Source organism: Neolamprologus brichardi, chromosome 7 (genome assembly GCF_056152115.1).
Source record: "Neolamprologus brichardi isolate AB-2024 chromosome 7, ASM5615211v1, whole genome shotgun sequence".
Lineage (NCBI taxonomy): Eukaryota > Metazoa > Chordata > Actinopteri > Cichliformes > Cichlidae > Neolamprologus > Neolamprologus brichardi.
In genome coordinates this window covers 44,481,351-44,500,075 of record NC_142110.1, presented here as the reverse complement: position 1 = coordinate 44,500,075, position 18,725 = coordinate 44,481,351, and the positions used below count along the sequence as shown (strand labels likewise).

At 40.8% G+C, this 18,725-nt stretch overlaps 1 protein-coding gene across 2 annotated transcripts in view; it reads right to left on the bottom strand.

Moving 5' to 3' along the window:
• The window catches only part of kcnn2 (potassium calcium-activated channel subfamily N member 2), a 28,259-nt gene continuing 9,534 nt past the window's right edge, over positions 1-18,725 (bottom strand). Inside the window, exons 3-9 of one of the 2 annotated variants that reach the window (XM_006788797.3) lie at positions 11,168-11,586; positions 10,737-10,878; positions 10,464-10,574; positions 10,258-10,385; positions 8,376-8,384; positions 5,518-5,587; positions 1-2,068 (exon numbers count right to left, since the gene is read on the bottom strand). In XM_006788797.3, the coding sequence (XP_006788860.1) occupies positions 1,793-2,068; positions 5,518-5,587; positions 8,376-8,384; positions 10,258-10,385; positions 10,464-10,574; positions 10,737-10,878; positions 11,168-11,586 (1,155 nt within the window). In that variant the 3' untranslated portion in view covers positions 1-1,792. The remainder of the gene's footprint in view (positions 2,069-5,517; positions 5,588-8,375; positions 8,385-10,257; positions 10,386-10,463; positions 10,575-10,736; positions 10,879-11,167; positions 11,587-18,725) is intronic. The other variant, XM_035907039.1, reaches the window with a different exon arrangement.

The following is an 18,725-nucleotide window of genomic DNA, read 5'->3' as shown; positions in this document are numbered from 1 at the left end:
TGAAATTGTATATTTTTATTGTTTAATTCTTTATCGTTTAAGTCGCATACAGTATAGTCTGTCATTGGTTTCTATGCTGCTAAAGTTTGTGGACGGAACATCTGTGTTTTGTCAACTCTCTGATTGATTTATTGGTTAATGAGTGAGCTGGTTGAACAAGACCTGTGATGGATCTCCTCTGACCCATGCGATGCTCTGTGAACCTTGGAACGGCTGTTTTAAGAATACACAACCATTATGGTCATATACTGAGTAATAATGCATAAAAGAGTATGTTGGACACATCAGGAGATCTCACAGTTCATATGTAGCTACAGTGCATTAATGACCAAAGTGGATATATGAATAAAATCAGAATATATGTTAAATCAATTGTGGACCGTAACATTTCCAAGTGTAGTAAATGCCAATCACATTTACCAGCCCTGCTCTTCCAGCTCATCCAGCAGTATCATCCAAAGCGTATGCTGTAAACGATAGATGAAGTGGGAAGAATGCCACAGTTTTTAAATCACACTGTTTGTTAATTATGTTCAGGAAAAAGTCTCACAGACAGTTTTATGGATCTCAGCTCCAGTCCGAGATATCCTTACAGTGTGCTAGTTATGCTGAATCTGCCTCTTAATCGATCCCACGTTGTTGTTTGTTTAGTTTGAAGAGGTGTGCTTCTCCTCATTAAAGTATATAAAAATAGGCATTTACTTTTTAAAAGGTAGATATGGTTACGGTTTTGTTGTTCAGCATTTGTTGTTGCCCAGCTGGGATGGCAGCAAGCATAAAGAGCACAGGCAAAAGAAAAAAAAGGACAGGAGGTGAGACACAGCGAGACTGGGGGTTAATTAGTAAATGTATGATCACTCAGTAAGTTTCTAAAGACTTTTGCAGGTCTAAGATGATGCTTCTTTGTGAGAAACAGAAATAGGGCTTCGATTTGAATCATTAACACTAGCCACAACTCGATAATTGACAATAATAAACCCATGCCCGAACATTTAAAATGTTCTTCTTTTAATGAGCAACGTATCTTTATATCATATCTTAGTCAGCATTGAAGTGCATTGATTAAAAAGTAAGTGCAAGTACAGGTTCTGATGCATTCATTTTTACTAGAGGATTAAATTATTTGCAACGTGGCCCCAAAAAATAGTCATTCTACAGGGGCACTCTGCAAAGGAAAACCATTATAGTTGATGCTGTTTCTAACCTAAAAGATATATGCTGTTTTCCTCATTTCAAGCTTTTAAAGTTATCTCTGAGTGACAGTGTGTAGGAGCGATTTTCATCTGGCTTCTGCTGTCAGCTCACTCCAGTCCGTAAACCGCAGCACTTTTCCTCAATATCACTGCCATGCTCCCTGACTGATTTCTCAGTGGTTTCTCGGTTTCCTTTGAGGAACACAGAGACTGAATCAAGCCAGCAGAAGCACAAAGTCTGTGAGAAGCACTATTTTAGTGCAATAGTTTCACACTTGGTAACCCTGCTACCTAAAACTGGCTACCTCTGCATAGAGATGGAGAAGAGTTCTTATCACAGCCCCATCGATAGGCCTTTTAGTTGTTACTGAGGGAAGCGCCATTATTTTTATGTCACCAGAGCAAGGATAACAACATCTTTTGAGGTAATAAAAAATAAATAACAGCATGAAGTTATCCATTAAAATGTATTGTCCTCAGTATCTTGGATTCTGTCATCAGAATTTGGATAATACTTATTGAAACCATAAGGCTTTACGATAAATGCAACTTGGCCATATGATGGCAAAAGTCTCCAGTGGAGGCGTTCCCCCTGGACTCTAGCTGCTCTCGGAGGAGGTGGGCGGTGCCGTGGAGGACGACCTCCGCCGGGACACTGACTGTGAGCGCTCAGGGCTGTGTTTGTCATAAGGCTGGAGCTGCACCTCCAGGAAGTCCCTGTGCTGCTGGCTGATGACCTGGCTGATGAGTCCGGGCAAAGCTTGCAAGTTACTCAGTAGAGTCTCCAGCTTCGTCTCCAGCAGGGCAATCCTTTTCTCCATGTCCTCCCCTCTCTCATTCAGGTCTGATACCATGTCATACATGATGTTCTGAGTCTGGAATAGGAGAGATAAAACAAGCTTATTGTTAACATTTTCAAACCGATGTTACTTTTGATGGACCACCAGAAAATTTATTATACATTAAAAAAATAGGGAAAATGCATTTTCATCACATCAAGATGCACTGATAGTTCTGAAAAGAGAAGAAAGAAAACTGGTTACAAGAGGCTACGAGTGCTAAAGATTCACTGTTCAAACACATCAAAGTCAAAGTAAAGAATGACTTTAAAATAATAAACTGATGCATATCTATTTGTACGTCTGTCTGAAAACAATACTCACATTCTGCCTGCAATTTCAATGTCAGAAATTGTGAATAAACATCAAAGGCGCTATGCTGTGTAAAAGTGCAATAAAGGTTCAGCTAATATGATGCTTCCACAGTCTGAGTCAGCTCTATAAAGCTCACAGTTTCAGATGTTACAGGCTTTTTTCACTGTATTGCACAATATTTGCTTGCTAAATCAAGATAGAAGGAAGAAAAAACTCACCATCACATTCAAAGTATTTTAGGATTTCATGTTTCTCTTGAATAACAACAAAAATGTTCATGACTGAGTGCAGTAATGACATGGATACACTCAACGGCCACTTTGTTAGGTACACCTGCTCCACTGCTTGTTAATGCAGACTTCTAATCAGCCAATCTCATGGCACAACTGACATGGTGAAGACGGCCTGCCAAAGTTCAAAGTCAATATCAGAATGTGAAAGAAAGGTGGTGCTAGAGGTCAGAGGATAATGGCCAGACTGCTTTGAGTTGATAGGATGGCAACGGGAAGTCAAACAACTCCTCGTTACAGCTAAGGTATGCAGAAGAGCATCTCTGAATCAACAACATATTGATGGGCTACAGCAGAAGACCACACTGGGTGCCACTTCTGTCAGCTAAGAACAGGAAACGGAGCTACAATTTACTTGTAATGGTGTGGGGGATATTTTCTTGATACACTTTGGCCACCTAGTACCAAATGAATATTTAAATGCCACAGCCTAACTGAATATTGCCGCGGATCTTGTCCATCTCTTTATGCCCTTTATGGCCACAGTGTGCCCATCTGCTAATGGCTGCTTTCAGCAGGATAGTGCACCACGTCATGCCCCTCAAATCATCAAAATTGTTCTCAAATGCCCTCCACAGTCATCACAACCTAATCCAATAGAGCACCTTCGGGATGTAGTGGGATGTGAGATTTCCATTATGTGCAGCCAACACATTTGCAACAGTGTGATGCTGTCATGTCAATATGGATCAAAATCTCTCAGGAGAATGTTTCCAACTTCTTGCTGAATCTGTATCACGAAGACTTAATGCAGTTATAAAGGCAAAAAAGAGTCCACCCTGGTATTAGCAAGGTGCATCTAATAAAGTATCCAGTGAGTGTATACACCTTACGCCACACACGAGATCAGCCTGTACAGAACCTGCATAATATGACAGGGTGGTGATTGCACCAATGTTTCAGTTTATGTGTCAGGCTGCACGCTGTCGTAATACTGCACGGTGAGATGTTCCTGTGCAGGCTTCTTGAGTTGAATCAACAGTTCAGATTGACTCAAACTCAAAGTAAATGCTTTATGATACTACAATTTTATCCATCTTGTCTGCAATGGCTGGTGTCTCACCCAGAGAAACCTTCACCATCCTTCAAAATAAGGTCAGAGGAACATTATGGGAGCACAGTATCAGCCGTAAACTGATCTAGAAGGGTGAATTTTATTTGGGCAGTTTACAGGAGCTTATGTTTTCATGCAGACCAGAGTACATTAGTTTGTGACCTTGAGGAGACAGGAAAGGTGCCTGCTGACTTGATGCTCTTCTGATGCATCAGCCATCTCATAACAGGCTATTAAGAAAAACAAACAAACACACAAACAAACAAAAAAACCTCCATGAAAATTATAAAACTATAACTGCTCTTCTCTAAAACGGTTTGGGCTTCCAAAATAGTCAGCAACAGCCTAAGAAATTCATGTCACATTCCAGATGAGGAGTGGTGGTGATGCTGCTGGAAGGCGGTCTCTGAGGTACTATTCAGTGCAGGACTAATAACCCCTGGCAGCTTAGAGGCGATGTCATCCATCACTTACCTTGTCCTCTTCTGATTTGAGGCGGGGATGATGGGATGGCTTGTTTATATGAATCAGTGAGGACTAAGGAAGCCATGACACTACTTAACCTGACAACTGTTGTTAGGGTTGTGCTATTAATATCAAATTAATCCAATAAAGGTCTTTTTCTTCTTAGTGTAATTAAGAAATGATTGCATCCAGGCACAGGCCTCCAAGTTTCAAACCGTGAAATGAAAGGAGAACATGCTCAAATATGGTGGAATGGATGATAGAGAGCAAGAAAACAGGTGGTTAATAGACATCTACTTGGGCTGTAATGTAAAACCGCAAATTGACATCATAAACCAATTTCTGTATAAGACGAGGGAAGAAGCGCGAGCAGAGTGGCAGAGATGGTTGTTAAAGCCACTTGAGTGAGCGGTTTTGTAATTTAAGGATATGTACAGGAAAAAATGAAAAAGAAAAAAAAAATCCTGTGGAAGGAAACTGCATTCAACCAATGTTACATCGTTTATGTCACGCTGGATGAATAAACAGGGTCTGTATAAGTGACTCTGGAGGAGATAATGAAATAAGGGGATACGTTGTGATCTGAGGAATTTCACTGTGCACTGCAGTGGCAATGCATCTTCCAAAAAGATATGTTCAGCTCTATTTAGCTCCGTCTTTCCACCGAGAGCGTGAAAAGACTGAAGCCACACTGCCCTCCTATGGCTGCAGACTTGTACAACACTGGCCATAAGCCACCTTACTCAATGTCACGTCGCAGGTTTCCGTGCTGTTTTACAGCATGAGGTGATTAGGCAATATTAACTAATACCTTTCATGACATGCTGGCCTGAATCCAGTTTGACTGTGGTGTACTTTTGAATGTCAGAAGCTCTGCTTTTCTCTCCTCTTTTTCTCTGCCTTTATTTCTGGCTGAATCATCAGATCACAGTGTGTCTCCCTTTCCAGGTTACTGTTTCTGCTGTGTCAGGCTGGCGCACTGCCTGGTCTTTCCCTAAGGTTTGTCGACTTCTGTTTAGTGCATCTGGAGACAAACATCAGAGAATACATAGAGGGAAAAACTGTGCCGGGGTTCTCATTACTCCCATTCAGTAATTTCTTTGTCCCGGGGACAGTGATTTACACTGCAAAATAAAGATGCGTTATTATTTCATACCCCAAGCAAATTGGATTCCAGGTGAGCGCAGTCAACCACAACCAACACACAGATTGTAAAGCCTGTCTGTTTATTTGACACCTGTAGACTTTGATTTATATTAGAAAACACAACTAATTCAGCTAGTCAGCTAGCATGCATCGGATTCAGCCACACAGAGGGAGGAAACCTACAAAGGCAGCAGTGTACTGTTAGTCTAGCTTACCTTAGCAAGGTCCACTAGTGAGTTTGCTTGGTCATTCAGCTTGCGTTGCTCCATTTTAACACTTCTCAATCTGAACACAAGACCATTCAGAACCCAATAAATTAACGCTATTAGTGTCGATATGTTTTTTCTTTTTCTTTTCTTTTTTGTTCTTGTTGTAAATTTGTGCACACACAAGGCATACACATGGAGAACACTCCCAGGACATGCATGGGATATGTGTAGAGAATGCAGGGTTTGGAGGGGCAGTCTGCTTGGTTGAGCTGCATGCAAGTGGAAAGGAGACCACAGAGAAAAGAAAGGGTGGGGGGAGGAGAGGGAGCTGCCACGGGGGGTGAATGAAATCAGCTCTGCGTCCTACTCAACCAATACACACCACAAGGGAATGGGGGTGGGGGGTCATATCTGGGTACAGTGTAAACAGCATTTATCAAGTCCTACTGTATGTCTTCTTGACATATGAGATTAGAAAACAGCAAGGGTAAAAAGGTCAGCTGTTGTTCCTGTAAAGTTCCCTTCTGGTTAACTTTTTTCTCTTTACTATTCCTATTTAGTCACTCAGAGAGCCAAAAACATCCCACACTGTTTTGTATTAACACAGAGGGTAAAGATTAACCTTTAGACAGCAGCTATGAGCCTGCTTCCCTTTTGAGACTTTCCAATATTCCCATTAGAACAGAGAAAATCGTGTCATCGTGACAAAGAATCGTTTTAATTGTTAATTGCGGGCAGGAAATGAAAAGATTTTTCCAGAAACTCTCTTGTGGGCTAAAAAACCCTGCAAAACGCTAATTTTTCTATCACCCAAAAATCCTACCTGCAAAGACTGAAAATTGCCTACTTTATAAAATGTGCTTAAATAATTTACAGCTCCTGTTTAATTGTGCTACTGAAGCACCTTTTTTTTAAAAACTCTTCTTCTCAGGGGACTTAAAACAGCAAAATGTGCACTATTGTAGAGTATTAGCCACATGTGGCGTCAACATATTAAAGAGGGATTTTTTCCTTCCTCCTGAATCGCTTAAAAATAATAATACACCGTTAATACAGTCTGACTCTTAGGTGATGATTGAGGGTCAAATTTTAAGATTGCTGAAGACGAAAAAATTCAAGAGTCTTTGAGGGAGACGGATATTTCGTCGAGAAACTCCCAAATGTGCAGCGAAGACCAACAGAGAGTGCCACAGAAGCCACTAAAGAAAACTTCAGGCATGGGGCAAAAATGTCCTGCCACCTTATCCCCATAATGCTTCATACAAAGAAGACTCTCAGACAAATGCAGAACAAATTTCAAAACATCACTCTTATATTCTTCTAGCTATAATGAAACAAATAAAGAAAAGAGCAGTAGTCTGCTCTAAATTACAGAAGATAATAGGTGTTCGGGGTTACATGGTTTTGTAGTTGACATGAGACCTGTTAGAAATATACATTTCACAATTGGATGACCAATAGCTGTCAGAGGGCAGGTTGAGGTGAGGGCGAGAAAGCCTGCTGACCTTCTATTTTATATTCAAAGTATGTTTTCCACAATCAGTCACTGCTCATGGGCACTTCCCTTTGTGAACGGGCACTTTATATGCGGTTGGTGTTCATCGGGGGAAAACGGCTATGCTAAGCGTTTCAATCTCAGTTAGTGCCGCTCCACATTTTTTACCCTCTCAAGTTGCTTTATTTGTCATGACCTCCATTAAACTCATGGTGAAAAGAAATGCAAATTATTCTTCAAAGTAATGGATGGGTCTGACGTCTTCTTTTTTTACCCCCCCGTCGCCCTTGTCCCTGCTGACCATTCACACTGTTGGTCACAGTTGCAGCCTCTCGAGCACAAACGGGATTTCTTCAAGGCTTTACCCTGACCTTCCTCTTAGGTCACTTCCCTCTTTGTTCAATTCGCTGATCTCTGAGCTAACAAGTGCTCACTGTCCAGCTTTTTTTTTTTGTGTCCCCACTATGGTTCCTCCTTCAGCCTTGCACATGGAAAAAGACGTCCTCCCCAAAGGGAGACACGCCATTTGATTTCACTGCCGTTATGGCCTAAAACATTCTGCAGGACATTTGGCTAGCACTTGTGTGATACCGTGCCTCTAGCACGTGTCATCCAAATGACCTCAGTGTTGTTGTGTCTCCAAACTCTTCTTGCATGGCAGCTGCATGTCGTTGCTATTATGCTGTTTACCAGCCACGACAACAACAATGGACTGGCATCTCTGCTACTGTGTCATCCAACAGGGAAATGGAGGAAATGTAGCTGCAAATGTCGTAACAGGCGTAACAATGGTTCCACTTGCCGAAAGATGACCCTGAGCCCTGATCTGTGCGAGCGTGGCCGCTTGGGCGTATCGCATGACTTTTTGGGGTATCACAGAACGTACACGTCTGCAGGCTAATGCCACTCTGGTCGTCATCCTTCGGTAGGTGAAAGCACAGTTGATTGGAGTTTAATCAGTTGCTTTCTGATTAAAGATCAAAAGTCTCATCACATCCATGCAGAAATGGAAAGAAAAACACCCTCCATCATTGATAATTGAAATTCACTTAAACTGCATCTGTGGGTGTGTATACAATGTGCAGCACATGTCTGTTCACTAACAAGGTGCCTGTACCGGTGATTTAAATCAGACAAAGAAAAATGTGATGCTGTGTGTTTCGTCAAACTGACATGCCAACTAAGAAAAACACACTTTTAGCAGGTGTGACTGGGTTGTGTGAAGCAAAGATTTTTGAGGGATGAATTTCACTTATCAAATGAGGGAGTGTAATTTTTTTTTTTTTTTTAGTAGTTATTGGGTTCAAGGACAAGCTCTCGTTAGCATGCACACAACAGGTCTGTATCTACATGAGAGGCGAAGACTTACTTTCGAGCTCTATTGCATTGTGTCGACACAAACAGGAAAAACAAAAACAAAACAGGAACAAAAAGGAAACATGAAGTAGACAAATGAATTATTACAATATCAGATAAACATAGTCAGATGGCAAACTCTGTTTGCTCACGTCTGGCTGCTGAAACCCTCATCGCTACACTGTCACCTGTGAAGAGCAGCCACCGCTTCTCCTGATTTCCCTCATCTTGAAACCAGTTCGTTATTTCACCCTGCGTGGACCGTTTCTGGTGGCTGCAGCTGTTTTTGTTCTCTGAATCTAATTTAGCCTTTTCTGGTCCTATCAGAAAGACAGTGAATAAAAGCAATCTTCCTGTTAACGCCGGCAAACCAGAAGTGTCTGTTTAACAACAGCTTTTACCCCCTCCAACTAATTCAATTCAATTCAATTCAATTTTATTTATATAGCGCCAAATCACAACAAAAGTCGCCTCAAGGATGTGTGAGCAAAGTTTTCTCACTGTCTTACAACTTTGACCAGTAGAGGAAGTCAAAGATTGCTGTAGGCCTATTAAAAGCCTCCACTTGTTAATCCACTTCCTATTCTATATTAATTGCACGCCAGAGTTTGTCTGTCACACCCTGCGATTAGGCTACAGGCCCTACTTAAAACTCTCCCACACAAACCCCGTGAACACTCTGCCTCATAACCCGACTGAATCTCTCTAACACAAAGAATGTGACCGGGAGATGTTGATACCACGCTGAGTGGTCGTTCCAAGCACACAGAGCAACGTGACTTTTCCCAACTGAATCTGGTTCTTTATAGATTGCACTTTAGCTCTGAGCCATTTCCATTATTAGGCTGTCCAAGAGAACAGGAGGTGGACATGAGAAGCCGTCATCAATGCCGCGAATCACCTGAACCCAACAGCAAGGGCATAATGACTCGAAAAGCAGCAACAATGAAAGAAAGCTATTAAACTGCAAGTCTGGATGTGGGTTGCAGCAGCAGCAGACAGTTTGTGTATATTTGTGTTTCCCTACCTTCCCAATAAACATCCGAATGCCGTTAAAACTTAAATGTGTGTCCAAAAGATTCATGAGCAAAGCAAAGTTGCACATAGTAGACCACGAAGACTCATATATATATGTGTGTGTGAATAAAACCACAGAAAGCAAAACAAACATACAAACAAAGGACATTTTTACTTGAGTATGAACAATATACCAGCGTATTTGCTATTATTTATTCTAATAAAGCGCCGAGGTGATTGCCAGTTAATGAAAGAAGCCTCAGTGTGGCTGTGCTGGTAAGCACTGTAAGCTGAAGGAAAACAACAGTGAGGTGAGGTTAAAATCAATACTGTTTTGGAGTGAGATAGCACTTTGGGGGTCCTTGGGGACCCACTAAAACACTAGCTGACAGGTGAATGTCTGAGCAAGCGCTAGAGGAGTAGAAACCGAAATGTGTCAGCCCTGAGGTCAGCCTGACATCTGACTCACAGCGAAGAAGACACACAAGAGTCAACCTGACAGCAAAAAGGTGGAGAAATCGATATCATACTCCTGTGAATTCTGTAAAACCTGCATATTTTGAGGTAAAATGAACTTTACACAGAGTTTCTTTTTCATGATGCTAGTTTATGCCTTTTTAAAAACGGGTAAATGCTTTACAGGAATCTCCAATGATTCATTGTGTATATATACATATATAACATTCAAACATCAGCAGAGGAAGTTGTGAAATCAGTCAAGTCAAAGCATGGTTATAAAAATACAAGATCCTCCAAATCTATGAGCACAAAGCTTTGCTACAGGTGTCAAACAATTCAGATTTCAGGTTTGTGTTGCTCTGGTGAATGAAATTGCTGGAGAAAAGTGGCGAGGTCAGGGTTAAGAGCACGGCACCTACTGGTGAATGGCTTGGAGAAATTTTCTCTGGTGCTTCCTGACTCTGGCGTGGTCCATCTTCCTCACCAGTTTAGTGTTCTTGTAGATGAGCCACGTCTCCCTGAGAACGTTCGCAGCTGTGTTTTTCACCTTATGGTGCAAAAACAAAATTGGTTAAGACTGTAAAGAAATAAAGCATCTATGACACCTTGCAGAGCTTTCACTTACTCTTTTTGTTAGCTGGGTGTCCATCATAAAATTGTGAACATGTTTTTCAGCTTTGGTTAATTCCAGTTTCTTTGCCACCACAGCGACCACCAAGGCAGTGCAGCCAGCGCCCTGGGGAGCCAGACAAAATATACAGCGTTCCTTTACTTGTCAATATTTTTCAGTCATGATAAATTAGCAGCAGATCGGCTGCTTTTACATAATTAATAAGAGTCTTTCAATAGTTTCACAAGCTGATAAAAAAACAAAACAAACCAAGCATCATAATCTCACCATAATGCCAGTCAGGAGGCAGACTCCTTTCCCACAGTACGTATGTGGGACCATATCCCCATAACCAATGGTAAGAAACGTGATTGAGATCAACCACATGGCTCCAAGAAAGTTGCTGGTTATGTCCTGGTTATCATGGTACCTGTAATGAATAATAAATGTATCAGACTGACACACCTTCATGCACCTGAACAAACTGATGCTCACGACTGCTACTTATTTCTTCTTTAAAAAAAAAGAGGTTTTAGCCACTGTAATGCCTAAAATCCAACGTTTCAGGACTCTGCAGTTTCATAATCTTTTCTTACAGCTTGTGTTAATCCTTCTATCTTGATGCTCAGACAGAGAGTGAGTATTCTATCTATTTTTAAGCCTTATCTATGTTTCATGCTGAGCAGCGTGGCATAGCATGAGAAAACTGATCCAGGCACCTCTCGCAGGCTCTCACTGTCCATGCAGCGATTATCCATAGCGAGATGGTGAAGACCAGCAGCACAGTGCCGGGACAGATGGTCATGAGAGTCTTCATCACAAATCGCGTGTTAAAGTTAATCTTGTTGAGTGCACCAATGCTGCGGGACGAGGCATCGGTGAAGAGCTTGCTGTGCAGCAGCATGACGCGAGCGATGAGGTACAGGCGCAGGAACATGGGGATGGACAGGATGATGTCCACATCTGCATCCGTCTTGGATGCCACGTAGGAGTAGGCCAAGCGTGCCGTCCAGGTGAAGGTGTAGTTGCCTGGGATGGGGTGTATGGCGCACACCAGGATCTCCAGGCAGATGAAGAAGATGCGCTCATATGTCATGGCTATCCTCCAGTCATCAGCTGCATTGTCCACCATAAATAGCTGCAAGTAGAGGGCACCATGAGGGTGATGAAGGGTAGAAAAAGCAATCAAACAAAAGGAAACAGCTGAAATTTTCATCATGTTGACACAGCACACTACAGGAAATCATTAAACCCATTAAAGAGTAAACAGCAAATCACCTCAAGCCATTAAATTACATTTAAAAAAAAGAAAAAAAGAAACTGTGCTCAGAACGACATATGAAGGAAGTGTAGCCAAAGAAAAAGGAAAAGATTTCATGACAAGGGGAGGATGTTACAAGCTTTCAGATATTTACAGATATATACAACATCTAATGACCTCAGCATGGCTTTAATGTCATATCTGTGTTTGTGAGCGCACCACACCAGGTGTGTAAGTTTTAATGCCTTAAGGAACATTTGTTGCTATTTTTCCCATTTCCTGTTTACCACTGTGTTGCATCACCCCCCCTTTTAACAACAATCTTAAAGCATTTGAGAACTAAAGCTTTGAAAGTCAAACATTTCCCCATTTTTGCTTGATGTGGGATCTCAGCTGCACAGCTGTTTGACTTCAACACAGACTCACTGTTGCGATGTGTGTAAAACACTGGAAACCTCTGAGAAAGATGGCAATATGTTCCTCTAAAACCTGCGTATGAAAATGTGGAAACCTTTGGTTGTTCTGACCACAGCAGAGTTAGTTTTCACCCCAGTCCATCTTAAATGAGCTTGGGTTCCGAGAGGAATTGTGTGTTTATTTTCTTTGATCTGAAAGCATCTGAAAATGGGACTACTTATAAAAACGACTGCAATTCTTAAACAGTTAATGCAATACTTTTGTTACAGCCATCAATTTAAATCTGAAAGTCTGCACTTCACCCACATCTCAATTGCTTGATTTAAAGTCCACTGTGGCAGTGGACAACTTAACTGTTGGTACAGTAAACAGTTATTTCAGCATCAACTTTAAAAAACAAAATAGTCCAAAGACTTCAGATGTTTGGACTATTTTGTTATGATGTTATGATTGTAAACCAGTTTTCTTTAAGGTTTTACCTTTTCAACCAAACCGAGACATTTAAAGATTGTCAGGGCAGTATGGACTTTTTAAAGCTACTTTGACGTGAAAACTAAATAATGTAAAAAGAAAAAGAAAGCCAGGAAACGGCAGACTCATCAATGCTGTATAAAACAGCTTCTGCATACAATAAATTATTGAAATTTCTGGAATAAATGACAATCCTTAGTGTAAAGCATCTTAGTGCCTATAGAATAAATTGTTCTGAAGATGACTGAAGATTTTGACTTCTTCATTAAAATACATTAAAATAAAATATTATTACATCAGGCAATACATTAGCGGTGTGCAGTAAGCATTTTCAACTTCTAAGCAGTATACTAATGAGAACATCTGCCACCTCCACATTAGCATTAGGTGCTGATCGCCTGGCCACCCTGACCAGAAGGCTGGCGGTCTCACTGGGGACTTCAGTGTGAGTGGATTTCAACACCTCCCATCGCTCTTCTCCACCCCGTCCTCTGTCATATATACGCAGGAGCTTTCTCACATCGTCACTCCTGCTGATGTCCCTTCACTCCTCTTTATCACTTTCTACAGCTATCTTCAACTCGTGTCCTCACACGACTACCAATATCAGCTCCTTCGCGGTCTCCACTTCTCACGCTAAAGGTTGTAAACAGGCGATCTCAATTTTATACCTGTTACTTTGTATTGTGAGGCTTGTAGATAAAAAGCGCTCCAAACTGTATTCCTCTCTCTGACACCTCGCACTGGTATCCCTTCTCTAATGCGCCCGCTCTATCCACTCAATCACATCAAGGTCCTCCGCCTGTACAAGCTGTCACAAGTGGCAGTAGATTTTTCACAAAACGTTGTTGTCAGCAAATCCAATCGAGGTTTCCTGGCAGCTTTTTTTTTTTTTGCCATGAGAGCAGACGCCTTTATGAAGGGGAAAAAGGAAAAGAAAAACTGCACTATTACGTGTCGTCAGAAACCTCCCTAATGTACTCGGTAATAAATTATGGGGTGTCCACTGACTTCTCAGGCTTAACTATGATATACAGTACAATGATTTTGCTTACAGCCCTCTGAAACAACATCCTGCACAGTTCTGTTCATCTTTCAGCTCAGAAATGTACAAGAATTATTAAAGGAAGAGGAACATCTTCACAATTTGTTCTATTAATGTGTTATATAATACTGAAGTATTTGTTTGCTTACTCAATGGTAAGAAATGAAAATCAAAAAATAACCCAGATATTTAATGGAATGATTCGTTTCAGGTTATGTCGTAAGTCACAGAAAATGTATAGTTAAAAAAACAGTCATGATGCTCGCTGCAGAGTTTTTGTGCTGATCTTAATGTGAGAGAACAGCTGAAACACTGCAGTTACTGAGTCGACAGAGCATTAGCGAGTTTTACTCTCTGTGCCATTCAGAAGCACTCGGTGATGCCGCTCTGTAACTTTATGTGGTCTGCAACTATGTCGTTGAGTTTCTATTGTTCATAAATGCACATTTTGCAGTGGCAACATCTCACAAGCAGTCAGGTCATCTTAAACCTGTCAGTGATATAACTCGAGAGGTGGAGCCATCAAAAAACCCTTTTGAGTTCTCGCTTGGCTTGGCTCCCAGTTAAATCTGGAATTGAATTTAAAGTCCTTCTCTTCCCATACATGGTCTTGAATAATCAGGCCCCATTTTATCTTAAACACCTCATATTAATGTATCATCCCAATAAAGCACCTTACTCTCAGACCACTGGCTCACTTGTGGTCCCTAGGATAAAAGTAGAATGGGAGGCAGAGCTTTCAGCTTTCAGGGCCCAGTTCTGTGGAACCAGCTCCCAGTTTGGATTCAGGAGACAGAAACCCTCTCTTCTTCTAAGATTAGCCTTAGAACTTTAATTACTGATGAAGCGTATAGTTAGGGATGAATCAGGTGACCCTGAGTGATACCTTAGTTATGCTACAATAGGTCTGGGCTGCTGGTGGATTCCCATGATGCATTAAGTGTATCTTCATCACTCACCTCTTTTAATGCGCTGTTAATGTGTTTATACATCACTCTGCATTTAATCATTAGTTATTATTGATGCCTGGCTCCACAGCATGTCTTTTGTCCTGTCCCCATCCCCCGAACTGGTCATGCCAGATGGCCGCCCCTCCCTGAGCCTGATTCTGCTGGAAGTTTCTTCCTGTAAAAAGGAGGTTTTTCCTTCCCACTGTTGCCAAGTGCTTGCTCATAGGGGGTTCTCTGTATTATTGTAGGGTCTTTACCTTATGATATAAAGTGCCTTGAGGTGACCGTTGTTGTGATTTGGCAACATATAAATAAAACTAAATTGAACTGAATAGGAGTAAAAAGATTTTAAAGAAAATTAGATGACTATTTTTAGAATAATTCATCATTTGCAGCACATAATGTTAGTAAACATTGTATCTGAAGAAATCCCTACACACAAAGGACAACACTGAAAAACAAAACTGACGGGCAAAGAAAGAAACATGTTACAGAAATGCTGCTGCCTCCTCTGCTCGTGTAAGATGGACTGAGGTGAAGTGGAAAGCTGTCTGTGTTCTTATGTATCAAATTTGAAATTCATGCTTGAATTCATGCGCGCTGCTCTAACCAGGCTAAAGAGGAGAGGGACCGTTCGACTTGTTGTCTTGCTGTCAGGAAAGGCCTTATTTATTTGTGTAAGACAATGCCAGACCCCATTCTGCGCAGAGTACACAGCACGGCTCTGTTGCAAGAGAGTCAGGGTGAAAAACTGGCCTGTCTGCAGTTCAGACCTGTCGCCTATTGAAAACATTGGATTAATAGGAAAAAAAAAAAGACAACAAGAAGCAGCAAGAAGCATTTGATTTACAAAACTGCAGCAGCTGGTCTCCTCGATCCCCAAACATTGAAAGAGTGTGTTGTTAGAAACAGAGAAAAACCTGATCCTAACCTTTTTAAAATGTGTAGCTAGCATTAAAAATGTGGGTGTATTTTTCAAAAACAATTATATGCCTCCCTTTCAGCATCTATTACTTTGCCCTCGCACTTTTAATCATTTATATAGGGCTTATATGATTTGCAAATCAGTCTGTCTTAAACTTTATGACAAATCATATGGTCATAATTTTGCGGACACTCTGGAGGCATACATCATGACTCGGCAGTTTGCCAGCTACTCTCCATTTAATTTGGGATTTCTCATTATAGAAGCAAAAAGAAAACTGTCCCACTCCTGAAAGGCTAATGGGATCACTGACCTAGATTGTAATTTTAGCTGTGACATGTTACCTAAAGCGGAATCGCTGAAACAGTCATGTTTCTCACATCTTAAATAAAGCTCCCCATTCAAAGCGTTCATCTCAAGGACAAAGCGAGCGCGCAGAAATCAATAAGACTGCACTACAGACGTGTATGAGTGCTCCACATGCTACAGTTCGACAGCTTCAGCTGCTTTAATGCAGAAACGGCACACTGCACGCTTATTATAGCTTCTGAGCCAAGAAATGTGCAGGAAATATCAGCTGTCAACAAGCCGGCACAGTACAACACCAGCCAACAACAACAGCAACAAGTCCCTGAATAAATGGTACAACAACCCCACGTAGCCTCTGCAGCTCATTTGTATTTATTCAGAAGCTACAATCAAAGTCCCCCGCCCTCCCCCAAACACAGAAAACACGTGAATTAAATTTTCAGCGGTGGTTGTTCCTATCAAATGAGCGACACTGAGCTCCTTTAACAAACCGACATCTGACAAAGAAGTGTGTAACTCTAACCACAGCTTGTCCTGTTCGGCTTTCCAGCTGAGTGTAATGTAGACATGGAAACACAAGCTGTGTCTCTACTCACACTGTGGTCTCTTACTTACAGAATTAGCTCTCTGAAAGAGGCTAAATCTATTGTTTGCACGCGGCACAAGCAACGTTTTATTTTACATTTTAAACAACAAACCGGTCGTGTCAAAAGCAGTTACAAAGTTTGTTACCTCCAAACAATGTAATTAAACATTTAGCAGGAGCTTGCATAAGGAAAGCCTACTTGGTGAGTAAAAGCAATTATGGTAATGGATGACCTGAAATATAATACTCATGGGGCTTTAACCGCACAGCATGAAATATTTCATACTCGCTGGAAAACCAGCAGTTATGACAGAGAGGCGGAAGAAACTGCATCTATGGATGAAAAATATTCAACTGTGAGGTTTATTTTTTTTTAAAAAAGAAAAAACTTATGTTAACAGTGTGAAAAACAAAACCCCTGATGAGAAATAGAAGGTTAATTATTTACAGCACAGATGGTTTAAGTACTATAAAAACAGGCGATAAATATAATATTTTCAGTTACATCATAGTTACATTTTTTAATGTTAAGAATGAAAATATGAAACAATTAATAGAGGTTCAAAAAAAACAAACGAGTCCACAAGTAAATTTTGTGGTGATCATTAAATTATTATTACATTTTTTAAAATTTACATATAGACAATTACATAAATGAAAATTATAACCACAGAGACATAATTATTAAAAATATGCCCAACCTAACATGAGATTAAAATAAAGGCCTGTGACTTGAGAAACATACCTGAAAGTTTATTTTTAAGATAAAGAAGGTAAAAAGAATCTATTTAAAGCGGTAAGAGCGCCACATCTTGACCTCGTACACAGCGGAAGATTTGAAGATAAAAGTAAGGCACAGCTAGAATAGAAGAAATCATTTTTCTTTTCACTCAAAAAAAATCTTGTGCATAGACTTTCTTTGTCGTGCTCACTGTGTGGAAATATGACATTTAAATACGATTAATCTCTTGTAAAAGTGGCAGAAACTTTATCAGGTGTCACTTAGCAACCTAGTTGCTAAAATCAACTTGTTTAATCTGCTCAAATGCTACACGTGTATGTTACTTAGCGTACACTTGTTAACCACTTTATTAGGTACATCTGTTCAAATGCTCGTTAATGCAAATATTTCATCAGCCAATTGCATGGCTGCAGCTCAGTGCATTTAGGCTTATAGACAGGTCAAGATGACCTGCTAGAGTCAAAATCGAACGTCAGAATGGGACTGCAAGACGATTTATGTGACACTGAATGTGGCATTGTTATCGGTGCTAGATGGGTGATGAACAGGCAACAAAAACTCAAACAACTGCTTGTTACAACCAAGTGATGCAGAAGAGCATCTTTGAATGCACAACATGTGAAACCTTGAAGCGGATGTGCTACAGCAGCAGAAGATCACAATGGGCGCCACTCCTGCTGGGAAACTAAGGCTATAATTCGGCTCACCAAAAATGGATAACAGAAGCCTAAAAAAATGTTGTCTGGTGATGGTAGAGCCAGAAATTGGCATAAACAAGTTGAAAGTGTGCCTCCATGCTGCCTTGTATCAGCAGTTCAGGTTGCCGATCATGTACTGGCTTGAGGGATGTTTTTTTGACACACATTGGACCCCTTAGTAACAGCGCCGGTCTACCTGAGTATCTTGGTGACCATGTCCATCCCTTAATGGCCATAGTGCGTGCACCCATCTTCTGATGCCTTCTTCCTACAGGATAAAGCTCCATATCACAAAACTCAAATCATCTCCTGATCATGGTTTCTTGCATATGACAGTGAGCTCATATGACCCACACAGTCACAATCTAATAAAGCACAAAGATGGGAATGTGGAGCTGAAAAATCAGCAGCAGCTGTGTGATGCTGTCATGTCACTATGGTTTAAAATCTCTGAGGAATAATTCCAGCACATTGTTGAACCTGTACAATGAAGAATTAAAGACGTTCTGAATGTAAACGGGGATCTAACCTGGCATTAGCACCTGGTACCTAATATAGTGGCCAGTGACATTTCTAATTAGCACACAGTACAGCTCAGAGTGATGGGAATGCCATTAAGTCTGTGAGGTTATAAACTAAAGGATCAGGTAAAAAAAAAAGAAAGAAGAAAAGACCTTAATGGCATTAGATTAAAAGCTAAGGAGTCACTAAATATATTTCAGTACATCCTGGGGGAAAGACAAACATGTGCACCTTATTCAGTGGCAATCCATCCAATAGTTGCCCAGACATTTTATTTGAATGTGAACTGTGTGGTCACACAAGAAGACAAGTCTGGGGATCACACAAGAGATTAGGATTTATCCTTATCTG